We start from the raw sequence: 25,097 nt of genomic DNA on the forward strand, positions 1-25,097 counted from the left end.
TGAGGGGCCCTCAGAAAGGGCACAATCTGGGGTTTCCAACAGAAGCATGAGACTGAAGGGAAGTAGCAAGAATCATGAAGATGGTCTGTTAGAGGAGAGCTCTACAATTGATTCTGTGCAGCGTGACTTAGGCAGTTGGTGCTGCTCTGTAGGTGTGCAGAGCCTGGAGCCAGGTGCACACTGGCCTGTCTCCTGATAAGGATTATCTGGCTATTAGAGGCCCAGTCTTCTGGGATGCCATCTGCTTTTTGCTCATTCTTTGGATTCATGGGTGGTTTGATTAGTTAGCATAAAACTATGAACTTGATAACCTAGATGGGTGAATAACCTAAAATGTCAAATGGCAAATAGGTCCTTGTCCCCTTTACCCTGGAGGTTTGATTGTCCAAGGCCATTGGCAAAGAAACCCACCTGGAGCACCCTAGCCATGAGGGGGCTCTACATTGCTGCAACCCTCCCCTTACTGGACCAGGCCTCCCCTGCCCCTGCAGTAACTCTGGAAACCAGCTGTCCTCACAGGGTGGATACAGGTTGACAGCATCACCCCAGAGTTGGACACCAATTGATCTGGCCACCATGCTGCCTGGACAGACAACAAAGGGAGGACCAAAGGGGCGAATAAGCCAGTCTGCAAACTGGCAACCAAAGGGGCACTTGTGCTGTTGCCCAGGGTCTGATTTTCTGCTCTCCCTCTGGCCTCCTGTACTTTTGGCTTGGATAGGGCATTGGTGAGGTGGAGAATGGTAAGAAATCTGAGTCTCATAAGTGCACTCACACAGACTCAGCCCTGCCCCTGCCTGGCAGCTTGTGAGCTCAGGACCTGGCACTTGGCATAGCACTGTGGGAAACCTGATCTTTGCCTCCATTGCTGCCCTTACACATGGAAAAATAGGCTCCTAACCTCTCAAGCCATCTGTTGGTTCTACACCAAAACCATCTTCATACTTTGGTGCCTACTGCATCCTGCCTTGGGAGCTAGACAGCAGAATCAGGCCTTGAGCAGGCACCCTTGTATAATGGCGTGGGGGAGGTTTGCAGAGGACTGACATCTGCCTGGATACTTTATACATGTGATTGTGATGAGGCTGGCAAGGGAGCTGCTCCCACCTAACCCTCGCGGCCTCCATGTCACCTGTCCTGTAGGTGGGACGCTCGTCCCTGCTGGTGGGGAATCTCAAGAAGAAGTATGCACAGGGGTTCTTGCCTGAGAAGCTTCCACAGCAGGACCATACCACCACCACTGACTCTGAGATGGAGGAGCCCTACCTGCAAGGTAGGTGCCTCAGACCTGGATCTGGTTGGCAGGAATGGCAGGCCTCACATTCTTCTCTTTCTGAATGTCTATGGAAGAACTTGGAACAGGGACTGATAAACACATTTCCTCTAATCCTTCCTCACTCTTATTCCCTAGAGAATAGGGATGGCAGAAATTAGGTGCCTTTTGTCCCCTGCTTCTCCAGCCCCACTCCAGCCAACCGTAGGGTTTCAGGAACTGAGCTTTCCATTGGCAAATTCTTGGGGCTAATGCAGCACCAGTCAGGTATTCCTGTCTTTTACTAAGGAGCCTGCACTCAGGACTGGCGCTGGCTCTGAGGCACAGCAGTGGCCAGGCAAAAGACTGAACCCCTAACAACCTGGACTCTGTACAGAATATGGGAATGTGGGCTCTGGGGTTCTCTGACCCAGGAAGCCAGCTCCATGGGACAAGGTCAAGTGGGATAATTCCAGAGGAACAGTCGTGACAGTATCCAGAGTATTTCCTCGGAACCTCCTGCTTCCTTCCATGATTGTGAAGAAGGTTTCTGATGCTGCCCCACCCAAGATGTGCCCCAGACTTGTAGCAATTGGCAGAAAAAAATGTTAAGTTTACAAAGGACACCAGACACCTTGAGAACTTCCCAGTGGGGAGATACAGCACTTCCAAAAACAGTGGCAAAAGCACTGGCATTGTCCAAGCTAGACTGCCACTGTATATGATACCCATGGGAACATAAAAAAGAGACAGGATAGAGTAGGGAGGCCCTGGAGTGTGGCTTCCACTGGCCTGTGGGAATTCCTTCTTCTCCATATTTATACCCATTTCTGTACTTTTCAGAATCCAAAGAGGAGGGTACTCCCCTCAAACTCAAGTGTGAGCTCTGTGGCCGGGTGGACTTTGCCTATAAGTTCAAGCGATCCAAGCGTTTTTGTTCCATGGCTTGTGCAAAGAGGTGAGTGACCTCAGCCCCACTGCCATGCCAGATTCCTTCCCTATCCTCAGGATTGCACTTTGGAATCTTGTTTTTATGCCAGTGCCCATTATCCACCCCAGGAGGCCATAGGTGTGTGGCTTATCCAGCATCCTATTTCCTTGACCTGCCTGGATGCACTGTTGCATTCCTAATGCACCAAGCCTGAGAAACCAGACCCCCAGGAGTGGATCAGAACACAGCAGAGTCTGAGGACAGGAAGCAGTGCTTTAACTTTCCTGGCTTTGGGGTCCCACTGGCACCCTTTCTTTGCCTGCCATTGGCAGCTACTACCTTCTTAGTGTAAGCTCTCCACCTGAAGCTGTGCCTGGAACCATCACACTAGTTACAGTGTTCCTGTGGCAAATTTTCACCCAGCTTAGAAGACTGGTGATCATAACAAAAACCATTGTCATGTATTGAGAACCTGCCATGTGCTACATACTGTGCTAGTTGAGAATATGCATTGTCTTATCTTCAAAATAACTCTGCAAGGTAGTTATTACTGTTGTCCTCGTTATACTTACTGTTGTCCTTTTTGTATAGGCCTATTTGTAAGGCCCAAAGAACAGTTTTGCTTACAATGACACAGCTAGTAAGTCATAGGCATGGAGCTTTAGACTTGTCTGACTCTAAAGTCTTAGGTGATATTTGTTCCAAGGTGAAAGAGGCAGCTGATCTTGAAGCCTGGAGCCCCCCAGAAAGAAGAAATATGTAGGTCCCAGGCAAAGGTGCCCTACAAATTAAGCTAGAGTCTACTGTCCTCAGCCCTCATCTTGCTTAGGCTATGCTGGCGGTGGCCAGGGCCCCTTTGTCAAACTTTTCACACCACTGTCCAACAGAACAATGCATAGCAGCTTCCTGGCACAAGTAGGATTAAATAGAATTGTGTCAGCCATGTCCCAAGTTGTTATGTTAATTAAACATGTCACCAATATTACTTCATGTCATCCATGAGACCAGTTTTAGAAGGTGAGTGGTGTTATCCCAACTCACAGTAAGGCTCGGAGCTTAAATGATTGCTCGGTGCCATACACCCAGCAGCAAGTGGTGGAATCAGGATTTGAACCAACTAAAGGACTCACAGGTTGCCAAACAGCCTGGCTGCCTATCTCGAGGCAGCCAGCATATTGCCAGGGTAATTCTCCCTGCTCAGAAGGGGATAAGCCACCTGAGAAAAATAGTCTGAAGTAATTAGGGAAGAAATAAGAGACAGAGTCAGAAAAATAGTTTTAAGGGAGTGCCTGATAGATTCTTCTAGTCCTGGTAGGAGCTGGAACAGAGGGGATACATCAAAGGCAGAGAAGGTTTCAGCAGGTGGAGTCTTGCTTCATGGCATCTTGACAAGCCACACCCATCTCTGGGAGGCTGTGTGGCTATGTGGCTGCAGCAGGTCACCCCATCTCCAGAGCTGAATAGAAGCTCGCATGTACCTGGGCAGTCTCACCAGCAGAAGTGTGCTGCTGGGAGTTAGTTCCCAGATACCAGATTTTCCTATTCAATGGTTACCATGCCCATCTAGTCCATGCACATTTCATGGGTGGCTTCCGACAGCTGCCTTGTTCTGTCTGGTGCCCATGAGCCCTACGACTGCTCTGACTTCCCTGACTTCCCTGTTCCTCCATCTTGGACAGGTATAATGTGGGATGCACCAAGCGAGTGGGACTTTTCCACTCAGACCGGAGCAAGCTGCAGAAGACAGGGTCCACCACCCACAACCGCCGCCGGGCCAGCAAGGCCAGTCTGCCAACACTTACCAAGGATACCAAGAAGCAGGTGAGAGGCAGGCAGAGCCCAAGGCTCCATTCCTCAGGTGACCGACAGTTTCCCTGCTGGCATGGCCCTTACGCCCGCCGTCCCTGCAGTGGCTTCAGCTTGCTCTGTGCTTTCTCATTTCTCTCAGGCCAGTCAGGTCAGGCCTTCCCTGCATCCCTTCATTTTTTTTTTTTTTTTTTTTTTTTTTAAGAGAGAGAGAATTTTTTAATATTTATTTTTTAGTTATTGGCAGACACAACATCATTGTTTGTACGTGGTGCTGAGGATCGAACCCGGGCCGCACGCATGCCAGGCGAGCGCGCTACCACTTGAGCCACATCCCCAGCCCGCATCCCTTCATTTAGACTCAAGGATACTCGTGAGGCATCTTACCCTCTCCAGTGGCCTGACCCTCGCCTTCCTGCTGACCTCTGTTCTTGACTTGTGGGCCGTGGAGGTGGGGTCTCCCTTGCCTGATCCTAGGCAGAGATAGGCTGTTGGGATACAGCCCGTCTTTCTTGGAGGGCTAGTTGAGACGGTGGCCTTCACCCTATCCCTGGTATCTTTCTGCCCCTTGAACACTGGAGCACTGAGCTCTTGAAGGTCCCCACCAGGACCCTGAGCAATTCATCTATTAAATATTTTTTAGCACCAGCTCTGAGCCAGGAACTCTGTTAGGCACAGAGACTCCTAAGACATATACTTACCGTAAAAGAATTCACAGCCTAATTTGTTTTTTAATTTGTTGTGTATTTGCTTCTTGTTATTTTCATTTTAAACTTCATTAAGAATTTGATGAAAGCAGTGGTCCAAAAATGTACAGTGATTTCAGGTGGTGCATAGACCTCCTCCTAAAATGAATAGAGCCCTGGTTTTAAAAGCTACATCTGAAGGAAAAAGTAGACGTAAGATCAGGCTATTGCAATATAGCGTGGTCCAGGTGAAAGTACGAGGAGGGACAGCACAGATAATGCTGTGTGATCCAGGGTCTCTGAGGTAGTAGTGGACCAGGCTGAAAAGGGAGAAACACCTGCCTTCGCCCATCATTGCTGCTCGAGATGGTTGTTCGCTGTCCTGAAGAAGCTGTTCTCTCTGCTCCCAGCCAACAGGCACTGTACCCCTTTCAGTTACTGCTGCACTGCAGCTGACACACAGCCAGGAAGACTCCAGCCGCTGCTCAGATAATTCCAGCTATGAGGAACCCTTGTCACCCATCTCGGCCAGCTCATCCACCTCCCGCCGGAGACAAGGCCAGCGAGACCTGGAGCTCCCGGACATGCACATGCGGGACCTGGTGGGCATGGGACACCACTTCCTTCCAAGTGAGCCCACCAAATGGAATGTAGAAGATGTCTACGAATTCATCCGCTCTCTGCCAGGTAAGGCCCTTGCCTGGAATAGCAAGGAATGAAAGGGAGCGGGAGACCTCACCTCACTCCATCAGGAAGGATTAGGTAGTTCATTTAATGGCTCGGGTCTAGGACCTGGGGTGCAGAAATGAGTGACGTGAGCACCTGCATGTAAGCTTATTTTTTAGCATAGAACACATCTTATAAATAATATTCCTCAGCTCTAATTTTAAATACCTACAGGTGTGGTAGGTGGTCTGCATAAAATGCAGAGATGATAATGAAATTTACTCCATCTTTCTTCCTGGGGCAGGCTGGGAGGGGAGATAGGTGACAACGTAGGAAATCTGTCAAGGAGGACGTTAAAATTAAGAAAATTTAAACTGAGCAACAGTGGGCAAGTGCGCCTTTGCCAGGTGGAGAGACCGTCCCCTGGAGCACCTTGCACTGAGGAAGAAGACATGGAAATGCATGACAGAGCTGGGACCACACGTAGCCTTTGGGGCAGAGTGTGCACAGCTATGAGGACTGGAACCCAGACTGGCAGACTTGTGTCATTCCCAGATGGTCAGTGGAACCCCAGAGCTGCTCCCTCTGCTCAGCCAGTCTTATTCATCCACTACTTAGTGGCATAGTAGTTGGGAGCACAGACTTCCAAATCACAGAACTGGTTCATACCCTGGCTCTGTCACTTAACCCAGTGAATTTTCATCTATTGCTACATTCCCCAAATCTGTCATAGCACAGTTACATTAGGTAAAGACTTCTGGAGGATTGCATGTCTCAGGATGTCTTATGAGTTTGCAGGGGTCAGCTAAGGACAAGATCTGGAGGCTTTGCTGGGGCCAGAGGATCCTTTCCCAAGGTACCTCAGTCATGCAAATGCACAAGTGGAGGCTGGCTATTGGCAAGAGGCCTGTTCTCCTTACAGGCCTCTCCAGAGGCTGCTTGCTGTTCTCATAACAATCATGGCCACAGTTTTTCCCCCACAGGTAGTGAATCCAAGAGAGCAAGGCAGAAGCCAGTGTGCACTTGATGATCTAGTCTCAGAAGTCACGTACTGTCACTTCTGTATATCTTATTGGTCATACCAATAAGCCCTATCCATTGGGGAACTCACAGGGACATGAGTGCAGTAAGTAAGGATTATTGGGAGCCATTTGGAGGTGGGTTAACCCTTGCTCAACATGGTTCAAGTTCCTTCGTATACAAAATACCCTGCCCCCCTGCCAGAGTCCCCAGGAGTCTCAATCCAAAACAACATTAGTTGAAGTCCAGGGTCTTGTTTTCTAACTCAGGTCTTAGCATGGATGAGGTTCCATGGGTCCAGCTCCTGAAGTGTGGTTCTTTGCAGTCTGCAGACAGTGAGGACTAATCACAGGCTGTCGTCTCCCCACCCACACACACACACACACACCCAGCATGTAATGGAATAGGTGCAGAATAATACGTGCCCAATCGAAAAGGGGAAACAAAGAACGTACCAGAGCCACTGATCCACACCAGTATCAATACAATAAAGCACAGGTTGGCATTTTCTCAGTGAAGACTCAGCCTGGGAGTGATTCTTGCTCACCTCTAGTTCCACCCTCTGAGTCACCCTTCCTTTTTTGTGAAGAGAATTCTGACTGTTTAATGTGGCAGGTTTTTTAGCCCACTTCCTACTGGCTTTTTTTTTTATATTACCTGACCTTCCAGTCCAATATTTCTACCCATATAATTCCTTTTTTTATTTATATATGACAGTGAAATGCATTACAATTCTTATTACACATATAGAGTACAATTTTTCATATCTCTGGTTGTATACAAAGTATATTCACACCAATTCGTGTCTTCATACCTGTACTTTGGATAATAATGATCATCATGTTCCACCATCATTAATAACCCCATGCCCCCTCCTATCCCCTCCAACCCCTCTGCCCTACCTAGAGTTTCTCTAATCCTCCCATGCTCCCGCTCCCCACCCCACTATGAATCAGCCTCCTTATATCAGAGAAAACATTCAGCATTTGGTTATCCATATAATTCTCTTAAAATATTTATAGTAGTACATTCCATTAGTCAAAAACCACACCCAAAATTGTCTTCCAGATAAACCTTTCACCATGTTGAAATGTGAACAGAGTCCTGTGTTGAACATTTCTGTGAGGCTGCCCAGACTCCTTAGAGAGCCCCTAAGGCATAACCTTAGATCTTCCTGAAATCTGAACAAAGGGTTTGCCATACCCTCCATTTCATGGGTAGAAAATCATTTCTTGGTTGTGCCCTGGGTTTGACTTGGGCTAGAACCATTTTATAATTCCAGCATCGTTTGCCATCTGGAGAGGCCAGGAAGTCTTCCCCAGCTCCTTGGCATTGAACACCTATTTCTTTACCTAACCTTTCCTCCTCCCTTTTTTACTATGAGCAACAAAAAGAAGCTAGGCAACGCCTTTGGCATTCTTCCCGAAATCTTCTTAACTATTCACACTGTTTGTTGGGATCTTTAAACTCAGCATGTTATCATACCACCAAACAGCATTAAGAAAGTTTCTGCTATTTCAAAAACAATATGAAATTGAAATTCCCATTTCTTCCAATCTCTCTTAGCAGTTTCCTCACTTTTTTTAAACCTCCTCAGCAGTTGCCTCAGAGGCCACTGGACCTTTGCTTACCAGCTCAGCGCACCTTCTATATTAACTGACCCTCCTCAGAGTCATTACAGTTGCTGCCCATGCCTGTTCCAAGGCCCCATCTACATGTTTAGAGTTTTTTAATGGCCATACCCCTATTTCAGATACCATAATCTATATTAGTTGCCTATTGCTGTAATACAAAAATCACTATCTGAAGGTCAGGAATTTGCAATGGCTCTACCAAGCCCCTGGCTCAGGAGCTTATGCAGGGTCTTAGTGAAGATGTCAACCAGGACTGCAGTCACCTGAAGGTCTTAGCCGGAGAATCCACTTCCACGGTGGCTGCCTTACATGGCAAGTGAGGCTGGCTCTTGGCAGGTGGCCTCAGTCGCTCTCACATGGGCCTCTCCAGAGGGCTGCTTGAAGGATCTCCTTACAGGGAGGTTAGCTATCTGAAAGAACAAGGTGAAAGCTGCTGTGCCCTTTGTGACCTAGCCTTGGAAATCATACCCTATCAGTGTGCACCTTCTTGTTGGTCATCTAGGTTGGTTTCTCGAGAGGGAGGTATGAGCAAGGTCGTGAATGGGGATGTTTGGATCATGGCTACCTGGGGTCAGTCACTTAGCCTCTCTCAAGCCTCAAGATAGCAACACCATCTTCAAGGTATGACTGTGAGGGTTGAAGGAGAGACTGTCTCTAAAGTGCAGTGGCTACCATGCGTGGACACTGGCCGCTTAACTGATGTTGTTTTTGGTGGTGTCCCCTCAGGCTGCCAGGAGATAGCAGAGGAATTCCGAGCCCAGGAAATCGATGGGCAAGCTCTGTTGCTGCTCAAGGAGGACCATCTGATGAGCGCCATGAACATCAAGCTGGGCCCCGCCCTGAAAATCTACGCCCGCATCAGCATGCTCAAGGACTCCTAGGGCTGGCTGGGCAGCCAGGATCCTGGCCCAGGGGTCCTCCTCCCAACTGAGCAGAGCCAGACAGACATTCCTTGAGGGCCCCAGAAACGGGGCTAGTTGGAGGAAAGGGGCCTCCCTAGGGGCATGGCTGGTGAGGAGGTCTGGGCCCTCCTCAATGGCTCTCAGGGGCCTTTCATTTCTGTGGGAGGGGCAGAGAGGGAGGTGGCACAGAAGATGGGGCTTTATGCTTGTATATATTGATAGCACTGGCTTCTTCCAAAGTCCCAGTACTTTAGCCCCGCTCTCTTCCCCTCTCTCTGTCCCCCGTTTTCCAGGGGGTTTATGGTCAGGGCTTCCCAACCTAAGTTGGGTTCCTTCCAAGGGCAGCCAGCAGGCCTGAGCGAGGCCTGGAGCGCCCTTGCCTTCCTTCCTCCACTTCCTTCTCCAGGCCTGGTGAACCTTCCGTTGCCAGCTTCTCCCCTTCAGCCTGTTTCGGCAGCAGCCAGGGGCTTCCCTACACCAGGTGCAGGTGGAGAGAGAGAAGCTGGGCCCAGGTTGGCCGTGCCTGCTGGCATAGACGCCTTAATGCTGTGTGTGTGACTGTGTGACTGTGGGAGCCTGGACTGACTGACAGTCCACAGCTGCCCTCTGGCATCTCCAGGTGTTTTGTAGCAAATGGCCACTTAGTGCTTTGTCCTGGACTCCACTCCGCCTGAGGATGGGGAATAGAAAAGAAGGGCAGCCTCTAGGGAGAGGCAAGTCCCCCCTCCAGAGGAGTCAAGAGGTCTCTAAGCCCCTCCCCACACTGTGACGTCCCCTGGCTGCCCTGCTGCCTCACAAACAGCATTAAGGAAACTGCCGGTGGGCTGGGCACATCAGCTGAGCCTCTGGGTCTGCCTGCCTGCCCGCCCACCCGCCCTGGGAGCCCAAGTGGTGGGGGCCCAGAGAATTAAGCAGGGAGAGAGCAGCCAGTCACTGTTGGTGTGAAGAAGGCAGCCTTTGACCTCCCACTCCCACACTTTTTAGCTTACAAAACTTCCTAGCAGCAGTTACAGCTACCTGAGGAGGAGGCAGGGCAGGAAGGGTGAGGACCTGCCTCTGACTTGCCCTGTCCTTGCAGGCTCCTGGGGGAAGAGTTGGACTCTTCACAGGAAGGGGTGGGCACCTTTCTCAGCTTGTTCTATTCCCCACCCACACCCCCAGGCAAGGTTGGAAATGAAGGACTTTTTTTAACCTTTTTGTTTTTTTAAAAATAAATTTGCAAAATCTGCCTCTTCTGTGCCTTTCTCCCCTGAGGATATCAGTCTGAAGCCAAATGGCTACTTTTCACCGATAAGGAAAAGGAATGGACCCTGGTTGAGGGAGAGACATCCACCTCAACTGAACAGTATATCCTTCATGCTTGGCTGGGACTCCAGATCATCTGAGGTTGCTCCTAGCCCCAGTTCACATGGTGTCCCTTAGAGCTGGAGGGTCCAGAAGCCCCTTCAGCTCTGAGTCCCCCTGGGAGATTTGGTGGGCCAGCAGCATCTGGAACACCTGGGCCAGAACCCAGACTTCATCCCCCAGCAAATGGCCTTGGAGAGAGCTGCCCTGTGTCCAGAAGAGCCCTTGGACGCCTCTGGTTCACTCAGCACTTTACAAGCCTATTTTATGATTATACAGAGGAGGTGACACCTAAGCCTTGCCTAAAGTAGGAGGAAGAACATTCCAGACCAGGCAGTGTGGGAGGGCACAGATAATATGACTGGACATGCGGATGAGTTGGTCCATGCTGGCTACGTTGGGTGAGGTGTAAGTGGCCAGCAGTGGCTGAGGTTGGCCATCTAGAAAGGAGTCTGTCCTCAGATACGAATGGGGCAGTAAGGAGACTACTGCCTCACTGCTCCTTCCCCAGGATTGGGGTTTTCCTTAAAGTGTCTGTTAGGAATGTGGGTTTGAGGCTCAGCCCCACCTGTATTGAATCGGATTAGTCACAGTAAGTTTTAAGAACCAATACCCTCCCTATCTTGGTGACTCCTCTCTGGAGAGCCTGTTAAAATGTAACTACCCGCTGGAGGAGGAGGAGAAACAAACTGGTTGGTATCCAGTAGGACCAGGGCCTGGAAAGCTTGGTGTCCCAGAGGCAGGGAACACTGGGAAGCCAGAGGGTTCAGGGAGGCTTGGGTAGTTGCCTGAGTGGAGAGTCCTGGGACCACGATTGGGACCGCAGCAGGAAGCTGCCTGCACCTCTTCCCTCTGCTAAGGCACACAGGGCGTGTGCACAGGTGCACTGCAGCCAGCAGCCCTCTGGGCAGGTCTCTCTGCTTCTGGACCTTGACTTTTTTCCTGGGAAAAATGAAAACCAGGCCCCACCCCAGTTTGCTGGTATGTGTGTGCTGAAGAGAAGGAATGAAAACCACTACTTTAAGAGAATATGGTGACTGCAGCATGGTCTTTCACAGCTAAACATTTGTGTTTTCTTCACTATTGTAAGGTTGGAGTTTTGTTTTTTAGGCTCAGAATTAATATTTTATTCTAAAAACATTCTCAGTGAGTAAATAAGGGGGATATGTGTGTATATACATTGATTCCTTTGTTTAATTTTTATTGGTCCCACTCTTAGAGTGGGAATCTATTGCAAGTTTAAAGGGTGCTTCCTTAAAAATACATTTGCTCCTGTTGCTTATACTTTACACAGAAATTGGTTAACTTTCCATCTTGACCTTTAGTTTTAAAAAATATTTCCCAATGGTGCCTACACACTTAAAATAGAACCAAAATTTCATGCAACAACACCCACCTGTCAGATGCATACTGTACATTCTGATGCTGTTTTTTCAATCTTATTTCAATGTTTTAAAATCTTGATCACAATCCACTAAACTAACTTCCTGTACCTCTGATGGAACACAACTTGCACTTTTGAAAACAGGTAGTATGAGCTTCACAGAACTGTTCCACAGCCCTGATCTTATCTCACACTGGCCTGAGTGTTGGGCATGTGTATCCCACTTTCTTGAGGAGAAGTGGATTGCTCAAGGTCACAGTGCTCAGTACCCTCAGCTCTAGCTGGGGCTCTGTGAAACAGGGCTCTCCCCCATGGGAACACCTTAGCCCTTTCCCACCCAGTTCCCTGCCAGTCCCAGGAACAAGACTCTGAAGGGGGCTTAGGACCCCTGGGGAGGGAAAAGAAGTCTGTACAAATAGCTCCAAGTCCCTGGCCAACCAGAGCTGGCCGTACTCAGATCCACCCTCTAGCAGGTGATTGGCCCCTGGGGGGGTTACCACCCCCCACCCTACCCTGGAACCAGGTTCCTTCATTAAGCCCCACCCCAAGCAGGTCCCTCTTGGGCAGTCCATCTCTGATTGCTTCTGTGGGTGTGGCTCCTGAGGCTAGGGGCAGGAAGGAGCTGGTTTGTCCCTACCACGGGAAAGAGGTCATTTCTTCACCAGCTCTGAGCTGAGAAAGTTCGTGGCGGCTGCCCCACTGGCTCCTTTCTATGGCTCTCAAGGAAGGACTGAGGTGAGTGGGGAACTGCCAGGGAGTGGGGCAGTGGGACAGCCAACCTGTGAGAGGTGCAGTCTGGTGGGCAGAACAGTCAAAGGAGAGGCACCAATGTTAGCTAGCCGAGAATAATCTGAGCCACAAGCCCTGGGAAAAGGTGGCTCACACAGCCATGCATGGACTGTGGGGTATGAGACCTGTGTACCTGGAGAAGACCTGGGTGCCTCCTCTTCTCTTGGTGAGGTAGAGAGCAAAGGCCAGAGAGGTTCTTAGTCCCCCGGTGGGCCTCACTGTCCAGGACTAGGAACTTGTTCTTCCTGGAGGACTAATGGCTGATCCTGAGAGGGAGGAGGGAGAGCAGGGCATGGGCGGGGCTTGAGGGACCACCTTCTGCTGGTGGAACAGGGCCAGACAGGTCCTTTTGAGGCTATTTGACCAAGGAATGTGGAGGAGTGGGTCAGGCAGGTACCTATAGGGTAAGGGCTTCAGACTGGGGCACAGGAATAGTGGGTGGAGCTGGTGGGTCCCCACCCCAGGCTTGGGCACCAGCACTCACCCTGAGCTGACCATTTAAGCTTGCCTGGTCCACTTAGGACCAGCTCTGCCTGGCTACCCTGACAGACCAGTGCCCAAGATAAACTTTGGCTTGTCCCACCCTGGTTGGGCGGGGCTGGGGGCTGGTTAAAAGGGTCAAGAAAGCTGATAAGGCAGAGAGTGAGTGGCCAGCTCCTGCCATTTCCTACCCCTGCAGCCCGGCCAAACTTGCCGGCTGCCAGAACCACGGACTCAGGCTTCCGGAAACTGGAAAAGCACAGCTGCGGCCAGTCTTCCAGGAGTCCAGAGGGGGCAAAAGACAAAGTGTGGAAGGGGAGGCTTCTTGCAGGAGAGACACTAGCCACTGGCCACTGGCCACAGGTCACTTGGGAGGAGCCAGGCACCCTGTGAGAGGTGCTCAGGTTGCACAGGGGTCCAGTCCCAAGGAGCCCAAATGCCATTAAAGGCCTTGCTCAGAAGTCAGACCCAAACTCAAGACTCATTCCTGCCAGCTTGTGTTGCTGAGGAAGTGATTTAACTTTTTCTGAGCTTTGATCTCCTCACTCCCAAGGTGGAAAAAATCCTAGAGCCCTCTGCAAGGGACTGTGGTCAGACTTCAACAAGATAGTAGAGTACAGACTTAATTCTGTACATGTCTTAGCAGTGTCTGGGATTATTAATGAGTGCAGACTTAATTCTGGGAAAAATGGAGTTTAAAGCAAATGAGTAATAGTCAGTTTGGGAAAGGATGAAGAGAAAGCACCCCAGCCATTTACTGAACAAATTATTCATTATTTAATAACACCAAGTATGAGGCAGGTTCCAGGCTTTGGGGCAGAGTAACAAGGCTGATGAGACAGGGGCACTCAGCCCCACAGGGAAGACTGTGCCCTCACAGGTTGGCAAGGGCCAGAGGAACCTCCTGGGGAGGGGAATGGGAGGTGTTAAGGAGGAAGCCAGCAACCTGACTGGCAGAGGATGGGAAAGCGGTCTGAACAAAGATGGGACTGGACACGAAGTCAACTTCACTCGGAAGGTGAAGGATCGAGATGGGTGCAGGAGGAAGTGCAAAGAGTTGTAACTGAGTCCCGAGGAACAGGCAGTGGGAACCCAGCAAAGATGTGTTGCGTGGCTGGGCGGCAAGTGCAGGAATGGGGGAGATCCACAGAGCTGGGGGAGAGAGGCGGTCCTGGTGTGGATTTTTTTCTAAGAGCAGTGAGATACCATCAGAAGACCTTGGCAAGGGGAGGGGTGGGATCCACTAACATTTTGAAAGATCATTCTGGAGAATGGATTGTAGGAGGCAGTCGTAGAAATAGGGAGGTCGGTGAGGTGGCCAGGGGGAGTCGTCCAGGTGCAGGGCACAATGGCCTGGAGTGCAGTGAGAAGCGGGGGAAGGCCAGTGACAGACTGAGTGTGTTTTGGGGGGGGCACGGGCTTGCTGGAGAATTAGATGTGGAGAATGAGAAAAAAAGAGGCCTCGGGAGAGACTCCAAGGCGTGTGTGCAATAGGGCAGAGGAATGATCATGGCGTCACTTGCCAGGATGAAGAAGATGGAGTGGGTGCAGGTTTCTAAGGAAAATTGAGGGTTCCTTTTTGGCCATATGTATTTGAGATGCTGTGAGACCCTCAAATAGAGAGCTCAGACAGCACCAATGCCCGCAGGTCACTGCACCCATGATGCCCAGATCAGCCCCACCAGGGGCTCCAGGCATGCAGAGCCTGATGGGAGGCAACTAGCTGGTACATGGCAGAAGGAGCGATGCTCACTGCACACGGTCAGGGAGGAGGTGGGGGTGTGGCGCCCCTTCCACCCTCCACTGAGTCCACCACCAACAGCTGGTACCTCTCCTCTAAATCCACACTGTCCAACATAGAACTGCCACAAGCCACATGTGTGCTGTAAGCCTAACATACACGCTGGGTTGAGTGTTTAGACACAGCACAAAACAAGTCTGAAAATAGCTCAATAATTTTTATATCAAGTACATGTTGAAAAGATGTTTGGGATATGTTCTGTTCAATAAAAATACTATTTAAATTAATTTCACCTGTTTCTTTTCACTTTTTTAATGTGGCTACCTTGAAATTTTAAATCATCTATGTGGCTCACATTTTATATCGATGGCCCATGCTGTTCTGTCTAGACTCTCGCTACACATTTATAGAACGTGGATATACATGTGTGAGTTCATGAACACACGGCCTGGGAGCCTCTCCTCACAGAAGTGAGATCTGCCTCCACACGGAGTCCCATTACTCCTTCTCCACTTAACACATTAGGGTCTCTTATTATCTCCTCATTCTTTTTAGGGGCCATGTTAACTTCCATTAAATAGTAATATGCATGATTCTTTCATCCAGTTTCCTACTGGGGAACACTGAGGCTATTGATATCCATTTGCTTTTACAAACAATGCCCCAAGAACATCCCTGGACTGTCCACTGTGGAGTGTTCATGTCTAGAGGCAGGAAGAGAGGAAGGGGAGCAATGAAATGCAGTGATGGAGGGCTCAGATTTTGAAGGCTCCTTAGGCAGCAGTGAGAGACGTAGACTTTGTCCTGAAGTCAGAAGGAGGCAATACAATAACTTTTTTCCTTGTAAATTGCTAACCCTGTATTTTTCTTCTTTATAAAAGCAATCTAGTTGGGCATAGTGGTGCAGGCCTGTAATCCCAGCAGCTCAGGAGACTGAGGCAGGAGGATCATAAGTTTAAAACTACCTCAGCAACTTACCAAGGCCCTAGGCAACTTAGCAAGACTCTGTCTCTAAATAAAATATAGAAAGGGCTGGGGATGTGGCTCAGTGGTTAAGTGCCCCTGGGTTCAATCCCCAGTACCGAAAAAAAAAAAAAAAAGCAATATAAAAACAGTTTTCTCCTTTACTCAGACTCTTTCATTCTTGCAAAATTGCCATCACTTTCAGATCCTGCTTTTTTTCCTTTCATGCTCCAGGGTACGCATTTTCCTGTGTGACTGCAGGGTCTCCATGACAATGTGTTTAGCCAGTCACTCTGGACAGATGCTGGGGCCTTTCTCAGGTTCGCCTGAGTGGTACCTGAGCAGCTCAGATGGTGAGTGTCCCTGTGACTTCAGACGCCTCTCTGTGGATGTTTTCTAGGCAACAGTCAGCAAGATGGTCTCCCTCTTGTCAAATAAACACTCATCTCCCTTGACCCCAGCCCTGGCCCCTTCCAATTTCCATCCTGTGTCCTTCCTGCTTACAGCTCAGCTTCTGAGAAGTCACCCACACAGCACCTTCCACTCCCCGCTCAGTCTTCCTCCAAGCCTGGGCCTGGCCTCCTCTCCCTCCATGCTCTCTCCCATGGCACCCCTGCCCTCTTGGAGAGCCCCCAGAACTCTCTCCCGAGCCTGCCTGCCTTCTGGGCTTCTACCACAACCAGAAAAGCAGACAGCCCTGTCCCTCCAACTGGTGGCCGAGTGCTGCTCATTCCGCCTGCCTGACAGCCCTTCACCACCTACTTTCCCCCACCCAGCCCCCCACACCTGCTGTGCTCCCTGGAGCTCCCACAGTGGGCACAGATGTCCTCACCTCCACCTCATTTTCTTGCCTCCCTCCAGCCCCTCCCTCTCTCCCAGCACACCCTGTCCAGGCTCCACCGTTCTGACTAGGTACACATTTTTTATTTTCCAAATAAAACTCTGGCTGTGGCACTCCCTGGAGGAAATACCTTCCCAGGCTCCCCATGGCCCTCAAGATGAAGCCCAAGGCCCTGAGCCTGCAGTGTGGGCCCTGGCGGCCTGGCAGAAGGCCCCACCCAGCTCTATTCCATCTCCTCACTGTGTTTCCTGCTCATGATTGCCCTTCCCCCTTCACTTCCTCCTTTGCTTGAATAATTTCTAATTTTTCAGGTCCTAGCTGATAGGTCACCCCCTCCAGGAAGCCTCCCGACTTCCTCACTTTCTGTCAGGGCTCGAAACCACCCTTCTGCTCATCCTCCACACCTCATGCACGCTCTCCTCAACATTCACTGAGCACTGGTTCCTTCATGCTTTCAGTCTGCCACATCACTTGTCCTCTCAGTCCCCACCCCACACTGCATCCACCCCTTGTTGGCTCCACACCTCTGAGTGCCTGTGCCCAATCTGGACGTGTAGAAAGCATGTCTAGACAGAATCTGACGACTGTCTCCATGTGCACACTTTGTTCCCCACACTGAAGGCTACCTCCTTTGAACAGATTCCCAGCGACTGGGGTTACTGAATCAAAGGGAATGAGCATTCGAAGAGTTCAACCCACAGCCAGGAAACTTTCCACAAGGCCCAACCATCCACACAGCCACCAGCAAGCATAAGAGAGCCTGCCTCACTGTGTGCTGGAAGCTGGGCTGTTTTCATTATGTCTGTTCTTTAAAGTGTTCATTTTATAGGCAAAACCGACCACCTTGCTCTGATTTGTATGTCTTTGATTACTAGTGGGGGTGAACATTTTTCCATATGTTTGCCTACTGAAGGCATCTCTTCGAGGATTTACCTATTTGTGTGACACAGACACTATTAAAGGAGGTTAATGTTTTACAAGATGGCTCTGGGGGCTGTGCAGGGAGTGACAGGGAGCAGCGAGGGAACTACTGCAATGGTCTTGGTGACAGATGATCAGGCTAGGATCATGATGGAGGTTGCAGTGGGTGGAGGCACGGGAAGGGGCGAGATCAAGAAGGACAAGTCAACCCAACCCAGGGGCTGACAGCAGACAGTGGATGCAGCAGAGGGAGTGGTTGGGGGGCCGCAGGTTTCAGGTTGACTAGATGAATAGAAGGAGGTGCTGTGTGCTGAGAGGGTGTCCAGGTGGACACACACATACACTCCAAGGTTTTCAGAGCCTCTCCTGGGTTCGTCCCTTAAGTAGGATAGCAGAAAAGGCAGGGGCAGAGGGTCTGAGGCAGGCAGCCTTCTTTGAAAGAGAGCAGGGGAGCTGGGGTTTGGAAGAATTCATAGGGCAGGGGGCAGAGCTAGAGGCTGCCCAGGGCATGATGAGGATCTGTTAGGAAGAGTCGTCATCAACAGTGGAGGGAGCGATTACGGTGTGTAAGCCCCTCGTTCTAATCACTCAGCTCATGTTATCTCAGAGTCCACGGCAGCCCTCTACGGGCTTACTACCCCATCTTACAGATAAGAATGATGTGTCAGGCCTTGCCTGAGCTCAGAGAGTTTAGAGGTGGTGGAGCTGGGCTTCAGACCAGAGGGTCTGGCCCCCGTGTCTGCTCCTTACCATGTGGTTCCAGAAGATTCTCAACATTTGAGACCCTTCCTGGATTTACCATAGACAAATTCCAAAAGTACCTCCCCTAAGCCAGCAATTAGGCCACTAAGGTCTGCGGAAGGAACTCTTCCCCCAGCCTGGCTTGGGGCTGCCACAAGCACATGGTCTCTGACCACAGCCAGCCTGACCTCATCTCTAGGTCCCAGACAGCTCTTCACTCCCAGCCACCAACCTATAAGTTAACCGGTAGCCTCCTCTGGCCTATTCTCTTGTCCAAGGTCATCCTCATCCCTCCCCAGGCTAAGCCCCCCAAGCCTTGATGCTCCTGTCCTCCGTGCCTGCCCAAAGTCATGACCTGCACCATTGTTGTCCAGAGGAAAGGATCAGAGGAGCCCTGGTTAGGCAGCCGGGGCACACTCTGTGGCACATCAGGCAGCTGGACAAAAGGGTGAGGGAGTTCTCTAAGTGCTGAGATGATAACTCAGGCATACTGGTCAGTGAGGAAGAAAAGGTGCAGGACAGCATGTCCACTGTGCTACCGTTTCTGGGGAACTAAAAGAAAGGAAGTGAGAGTACTTGCCACCACATTCACCGGTCCCTGTGTATGCACAGACCACTGCTGGAAAGACATGAAACTGGTCACTCTAGCTGTTTCCAAGCGGAGGAACAGGAAGGAACTTTTCAGTGTTATCTATCTTTCATCCTTTTGAATGTCTGTACCATGTAAACAGTTATTCTTACTCAAAATAAAATAAAATGAAGCACTGAAATCACAAAAATGATTTCTACCTTGCATGTGCATGCGTGTGTGTGTGTGTGTGTGTGTGTGTGTGTATAAATGGGCTGCTGATCCCCCTGCCTTCCAGGCCCAGGAAGAGAACCTTCTGGCGACTGATCCTGCTTGCACTTGGCCTCTTAGGGTTGCTCCTTCTGAACTGGCTCCCTATACTCAGGTACAAATCTCTTCCCCAGCACCTGAGATGGGACCACCACCAGGGTCACATTTAAAGTGGCTCTTTCCAAGTGCCTTATTGAGAGACGGAGGGTGGTGGCTAGCTTGGCCTGGGCAAGTGTCCTTATGAGCCCTCCCTCCTGAGCAAGTGACATGCCACTTCCTGCTGCCCCCACCCCTTAGGCATCTGGAAGTCTTCATCCCCATGGGTGTCTGCCCTTCAGCCACAATGCTCCTGATGAAAGACAACTTCACAGGTGTCCTGCGTCCCTGGTAAGGAGTTACCCTCCCCCCTCCCCCCCCCACTCTAAGAATGCCCACAAACCTAGACATCTGTCCCAGGTCCCTGTCCTCCTTTCAAGTGCTATTCCAACAGATCCAGGCACTGCACTCCCAACCCCAGGGGCCCCACTGGGTCATACTTCTCCTTTAACTGTCTAGGGGTGGTTCCGACCTAGGGGCAGGGACTGGTCTGATGCATCTTAGGTCCCTAGGGGAGGTGGCAGTAATCATGCATCCATGAGTGGGTGACTAGAGCTCTCTCCATCCTTTTCCTGGCCAGGGCCCGGCCTGAAGTCCCGACCTGTACTTCCTGGGGGGCCCCCATTATTTGGGATGGCACCTTCGACCCAGATATAGCCCAGCGAGAGGCCAGACGGCAGAACCTCACCATTGGGCTGACTGTCTTTGCTGTCGGCAGGTAAGCCTGGGGAAGGGAGCGCCACTGTCCAGCAGGGAGTGGGAAGGATGTGGCCCCGTGGCCCTGGGCCTTGGATCCCAAAGTGCAGATGGAGGCTGCACCCTTGTCCCAGACTCCCAGGGTGAATGCAGGAATATCCTCTCCCTTCCCCTCTTCCCTGGACACCAATATCATGGAGCCCACCCAGCCAGGGGCTCAGAACTATGTGCCAGAAGGAACCTGCTTAGGGGCTAGGGCTGTCCACCAGGAAGTGGCATGTCACTGGTGAGGAAATGGTGGAGTCTTCCAGGTGAGAGGGGAGAAGAGGGAAAGAGCAACTGGATAAACAGAGAGACAGAACTGGCTGCTGGAGGCAGCAGCTCAGCCATAGCGCACAGTACGGCGGGTCTCGCCAGGAAAGCCAGATGGAGGGAGAGGGGCTGGAGAGCTAGGGGGCTTGCAAGGGAGTGAATCTGAGCGTGTAAAGAAGGTACACAGAGGAAGGAGGTGACAGAGACTGAGAAGTGGGAAGACCACCAGATTAGAGGGCTCAGTGAGGCAGGACTGTGAGGGGTGTAAATCAGAGCAAGTGACCTAGAAGAATGAGGAACCCACACAGTGGCGTGGGTGAGGCTGCGGTTTTGAAGATGGGATGCTAATGATGTCCAACCTGAGGGAGTGGCCACAGGAGTGCATAAGTAAATGTGGATAGAGGACAGAATCACAGGAGAGGAGGTCAATCAAAGAACTGATAGGCCAGGCAATGGACAGGCCTCCAGGTATGGAGTCTCAAGGAACAGAAATTCCAGGATCCTGAGGTCTGGAGTTCCAAGACCCTGTAAGTCTAGCACCCTGGAATGTTGAAGTTTCCAAGATCCTTGATTCCTCTTCCCACAGTCCCACCAAGAATAGAGCAAGTGCAAGAAAAGATACAAGCTTCAATGCCAAGTTGGATTCAAATCCTGGCTGTACTACTTACCACCACTTACCAATCAAGTATACTTTTCTAAGTTGTTAGAGCTTTGTTTATAGTACAGTAGATTGAACCCAAGGGACACTCTGCCATTGGGCAACATCCCCCATCCCTTTTTATTTTACTTTGAGAAGGGTCTCGCCAAGTTGCTGAAGCTGGCCTCAAATTTCCAATCCTTCTGCCTCAGCCTCCCAAGTAGCTAGGACTTATTAGAGCTCTTTAAATGAGATAATGCACATTGACTTCAAAATGTCTGCTACAGTGATAGATGTTCAAAATATCAGGCATTATTACTTTCATTTTAAAACTCTAGTATCCTAAGAGCTGGTAATAACAACGTTTCCAGTATTTCAAGCACTCTACAAACTCAATGACTTAAAACAATGTATTATTCTTACAGCATGATCTAGTGTGCCAGGAATTCAGAGGGCTCAGCCGGAAGGGCTCCTCTCTGGTCTCAAATGTCTGGGTCTCCATTAGGAGACCAAGGGCTGATGACCAGCCGGAGCCTTTCTATGTCACTAGCCTGGGTTTCCTCAATTCGTGGCAGCACCAAGTTCTGGGACCTCTTGATGGAAGGCCTAGAGCACTAAAGAGGCGATCACTGTCAGTCCTCCAAGGGCCAGCACAGCATAGCTTCCCTGGTACCCTATGGACCCGGGCGGTCAGAGGCAAGTATATTCAGAGAAGATGGTGCAGACAACTTGCACCATCTTTAACCCGCCTCTCCAAGGTTGGGGGATCTGGAGTTGCGGAGCCGGTGTGGGCAAGACTGGGAAGCACGAATGCAGGCGGGGGTGGCGAGTGCGGAAGGGCAGACAGCCAGGCTGACTTTTTGCAGGTATCTGGAGAAGTACCTGGCGCGCTTTCTGGAGTCCGCGGAGGAGCACTTCATGGTGGGCCAGCGCGTGGTGTACTACGTGTTCACCGAGAGGCCCGCTGCTGTGCCTCGCGTGGCGCTGGGACCCGGCCGTCAGCTGCGAGTGCAGTACGTAGTGCGCGAGCGGCGCTGGCAGGACGTGTCCATGGCACGCATGCGCACGCTGCACGAGGCACTAGGAGGGCGTCTAGGGCGCGAGGCGCACTTCGTGTTCTGCATGGACGTGGACCAGCACTTCAGCAGCGCCTTTGGGCCCGAGGCGCTGGCAGAGTCAGTAGCGCAGTTGCACGCCTGGCACTACCGATGGCCGCGGTGGCTGCTGCCCTTCGAGCGCGACTCGCGCTCAGCCGCCGCAGTGGCCCAGGGCGAGGGCGACTTCTACTACCACGCCGCCTTGTTCGGGGGTAGCGTGGCCGCGCTGCGCGGGTTGACGGCTCACTGCGCGCGCGCCCAGCAGCAGGACCGCGAGCGCGGCCTCGAGGCGCTCTGGCACGATGAGAGCCACCTCAACAAATACTTCTGGCTGCACAAGCCCGCCAAGGTGCTATCGCCCGAGTTCTGTTGGAGCCCGGAAATCGGCCCACGCCCCGAGATTCGCCGGCCGCGTCTGCTCTCTGCGCCCAAGGAGTACGCGATCCTGCGCGACTAGCGCCAGCCACCGACACTGACACCGGATGACGTGGACTAGGAGTTAACAGGAGGGAGAGACCCTTCCTTCAGTTGGCTTCTTTCTGGAAGCCACATGATACTTTGGAGGACAGAGAAAGATTGAATGAAAAGAACCAGCTCCGCTCCTGTGCGCCCTTCCCTCACTTTTAATGTGGGCTGAAACACAACCGAAACACCTCTGTGACAGTCCAGAATTCAGCTGATGCCTCCTCAAGTGATGTTCTATCCCTACCTCATCTCCTCACCCCCCACCCCACTCGCTTTTAAACAAGATTGACACACAAAGAGGGAACATAATCGCCAGAGGCTGAGGATCTGTGTAGTGGCATCAGCATTTGGGAGAGCCAGGACTCTTGTCTGACTCCACTCCACTCTCAGTCCAGTTGACTTTGAGAATGAGCCATAGAGGGACAAACACAGGAGGCATTCTGGTCATTGGCTCTCCCTTTTTACCTGTCCTGCCCATAAGCATGACTTGTACATATGTGAGTATTATTATAATAGATAAATTTTTCCAAATTTGTCCACATGGGCCTTTTCTACTATAATCAAATCTCACACACACACACACACACACACACAAAATGACATTCGTGGGCTGAGGATGTGACTCAGAGGTAAAAGCACTTGCCTAGCATGTGTGAGGCCCTGAGTTCAGTCCCCAGCACCACCCAAAATAAAAAATTACATTCCTGACCTTGGGCTGGTAAGGCTGTTTGGCCAGAATCTGGGAGGTAATTTTCCTCATCCACACCTGCACTTGACTCTTCAAACTACGGGAACAAACACAGGCTCTGAGTGGGGGCTGGAAGTCATCAGACCTTTCCAAAGAAAGTGGCCACTGGAAGCCCTGAAGATTTTGTCAGACAGTTGGGGAAACTGAGGTCCTCAGGGAGTAGGACTTCACTGTGGGTCTCCAATATTTTCTATGGAGCATTCTCACTGACCTTGAATTTTTAGCAGCCTCCGCCGTTTGCAGGTAGGACAGCAATTCCAGCTATTTACCTGGCCCTGAAGATCTTTAAATGCTGAAAATTTTTACAAGTTCAAGTATTGATGATAAAAGAGGAATCTCTCCTTTCAAAAGCAGTTCAAAGTTTCCCAGTTCCTTCTACCGAAACTAGATGAGCAAAACTCAGTCCCTGTGGACTCTGGATGAGAGAAAGGGCAAGCCAGGTGTGCCCAAGAAAAGGTCATTCATTGTTGGCTGACTAAGTTGTCATGTGCCTTCCCCCTGGTGGGGCAATGTTTATCCTCCACCTTCTGCTGCAGACTTCACCAACCTTAACACCCTTGGACGGTGGGAGAGCTGACCACAAGCCAGTGAGAGCTGGATGTGAACCCGTTCCTCTTCTGTGTGTGTGATGTAGACAAGTTCCTTACCTGGGCCGAGTCTCAGTTTCCTCACATATAGCCCTCTTAGGGGTTTTGGTGATATTTCAGAGGACAGATATTGTCTTTTTCCTCTCTCTGCCTGCCCTTTCCTAGCAAATTCATGGAGTGCAAGAAATTCACCCAAGAACAGAGTTTTACAGGGGAAAACATGGTAAATTGGGAATTTCCTGATCCCAGGCTCTGGGCAGCCATGTGCTGCTGATGAAGACCTTCCAGAGGAAGGGGAGGGGCTTGAGGCAGGGCAGAGTAGAGCGGTGTTGGCAGCTTCTTGAGAATGGCTCCCTCCTATGGATCCCAGAGGCCTAAGGAGGGAGCAGAGATTATTGAAGGACTTGGGTTGGAGACAGGTTTGACAGGGAGAAAAAAACTCCTTCTGTAGCTAATGCTGTGGCGCTCACCACTGTCCTCCTCAGCACCTATCCTGGGGCCCACACAGACAGGGGTGCTCACATATTCCCCAGGCAAGCAGATGAAAATACAACTCTCAGTCCCAAGTGTCACTGCTAAATACAGAATCTTCATCTGTCCCAGGTGCCCCACCCTCTCATGCCAGCTCAGATATCACCCCCGCAAATACCAGAACATCTTTAAGTCTCTTAGGAATCAATGATCATAAAGAACATAGATCCAATGGAGCTAAGTCTAATAATAGCAATAATGACATTTACATTTTGGGGGTACTTACGTGTACCAGGCACAGCTTTAAGCATTAAACATGTATTGATTCACTTCATCCTCACATCCACACTATAAATTGTTCACCATTATTCATCCCATTTACATAAGAGGAAATCAGATATGAAGAGGTTAAGTCACTTCCCCCATTAGAACCTAAATTCAGGGTTTCCAGAACAAACAGGAAAGCAACATGACTAGAGGATAAAGATATTGTAAGGAACCGAGGTTGTCACTAGCTCTCCATCTCCTCCGTCCATTTCTGCTTTCTCCTGCCTTCTTTGTTCTGTTTGTGTCTGGACCCATACAGCTACCCCAACCCCTAGCTATAGGGTCTTCCAGTTCAGGTGCCCACCTTTTCCTAACTAATTTGTTCCTGATTCATGGACTGGAGATCTAAAGCAGTTTCATCCAGTGGTGTGCCAGTAAATAGCAACTGGCTCTTCAAGGAAAAAGAAAGCCCTGATTTTTAGCATTTGCCATTTTCCATGGTATAAATCCCACCGTGGTCAATTATAAGCTACCAGCATTTACTAAGAAGTCCCTTGGGAAGAGATACACAGGATCTGCCCTCCAGAGCCAGGACACAGTTAGCTACAACCATGGATGGAGTCAGTCAGGTGCCAACCTCTGGCCAATCAGCTGTAGGCTGGAATGGGGTCATATGGTACCATATAGCTGCCAGAGCCCATCCCCTCCAGGCATTGCAGGCTGTGGAAAGTCAATTTCAGAGCAAGAAATGAGGCCTTGAGATTAATGAAAACATGCTGGTT

At 50.6% G+C, this 25,097-nt stretch overlaps 2 protein-coding genes across 7 annotated transcripts in view; both read left to right on the forward strand.

Annotated features, from left to right (window-relative positions):
* Phc2 (polyhomeotic homolog 2) overlaps positions 1-10,125 on the forward strand; it is a 104,169-nt gene extending 94,044 nt beyond the window's left edge. For all 5 annotated transcript variants that reach the window (XM_046468775.2, XM_046468774.2, XM_046468776.2 and 2 more), the window contains 5 exons: positions 1,144-1,273; positions 2,096-2,210; positions 3,863-4,004; positions 5,086-5,362; positions 8,722-10,125. In XM_046468775.2, coding sequence (XP_046324731.1) covers positions 1,144-1,273; positions 2,096-2,210; positions 3,863-4,004; positions 5,086-5,362; positions 8,722-8,876 — 819 coding nt within the window. In that variant the 3' untranslated portion in view covers positions 8,877-10,125. The remainder of the gene's footprint in view (positions 1-1,143; positions 1,274-2,095; positions 2,211-3,862; positions 4,005-5,085; positions 5,363-8,721) is intronic.
* Positions 10,126-10,266: 141 nt separating this feature from the next.
* Positions 10,267-22,773, forward strand: A3galt2 (alpha 1,3-galactosyltransferase 2). Of its 2 annotated transcripts, XM_058570920.1 has the most exons (6): positions 10,267-12,360; positions 15,833-15,951; positions 18,968-19,054; positions 19,237-19,326; positions 19,616-19,753; positions 21,547-22,773. In XM_058570920.1, the coding sequence occupies exons 4-6, from the start codon at positions 19,259-19,261 to the stop codon at positions 22,232-22,234; spliced, it is 894 nt and encodes a 297-aa protein (XP_058426903.1). In that variant the 5' UTR covers positions 10,267-12,360; positions 15,833-15,951; positions 18,968-19,054; positions 19,237-19,258; the 3' UTR covers positions 22,235-22,773. The 2 variants fall into 2 exon arrangements, with proteins under 2 accessions (XP_058426903.1, XP_046324738.1); XM_046468782.2 differs by lacking the exon at positions 15,833-15,951.
* Positions 22,774-25,097: the final 2,324 nt, after the last annotated feature.

The sequence above is a fragment of the Marmota monax genome, unplaced genomic scaffold (genome assembly GCF_021218885.2).
Source record: "Marmota monax isolate L192 unplaced genomic scaffold, Marmota_monax_Labrador192_F-V1.1 WCK01_AAM20220418_F8-fsc00008, whole genome shotgun sequence".
In the NCBI taxonomy this organism is placed as follows: domain Eukaryota; kingdom Metazoa; phylum Chordata; class Mammalia; order Rodentia; family Sciuridae; genus Marmota; species Marmota monax.

Bases quoted from the DNA above. Each gene is read 5' to 3' on its own strand.
- A3galt2 (XM_046468782.2), top strand. From the start codon at position 12,338: ATGGCTCTCAAGGAAGGACTGAG. The intron at 19,055-19,236 runs GTACAAATCTCT...CCCACCCCTTAG, and splicing joins AACTGGCTCCCTATACTCAG to GCATCTGGAAGTCTTCATCC. The intron at 19,327-19,615 runs GTAAGGAGTTAC...TTTCCTGGCCAG, and splicing joins ACAGGTGTCCTGCGTCCCTG to GGCCCGGCCTGAAGTCCCGA.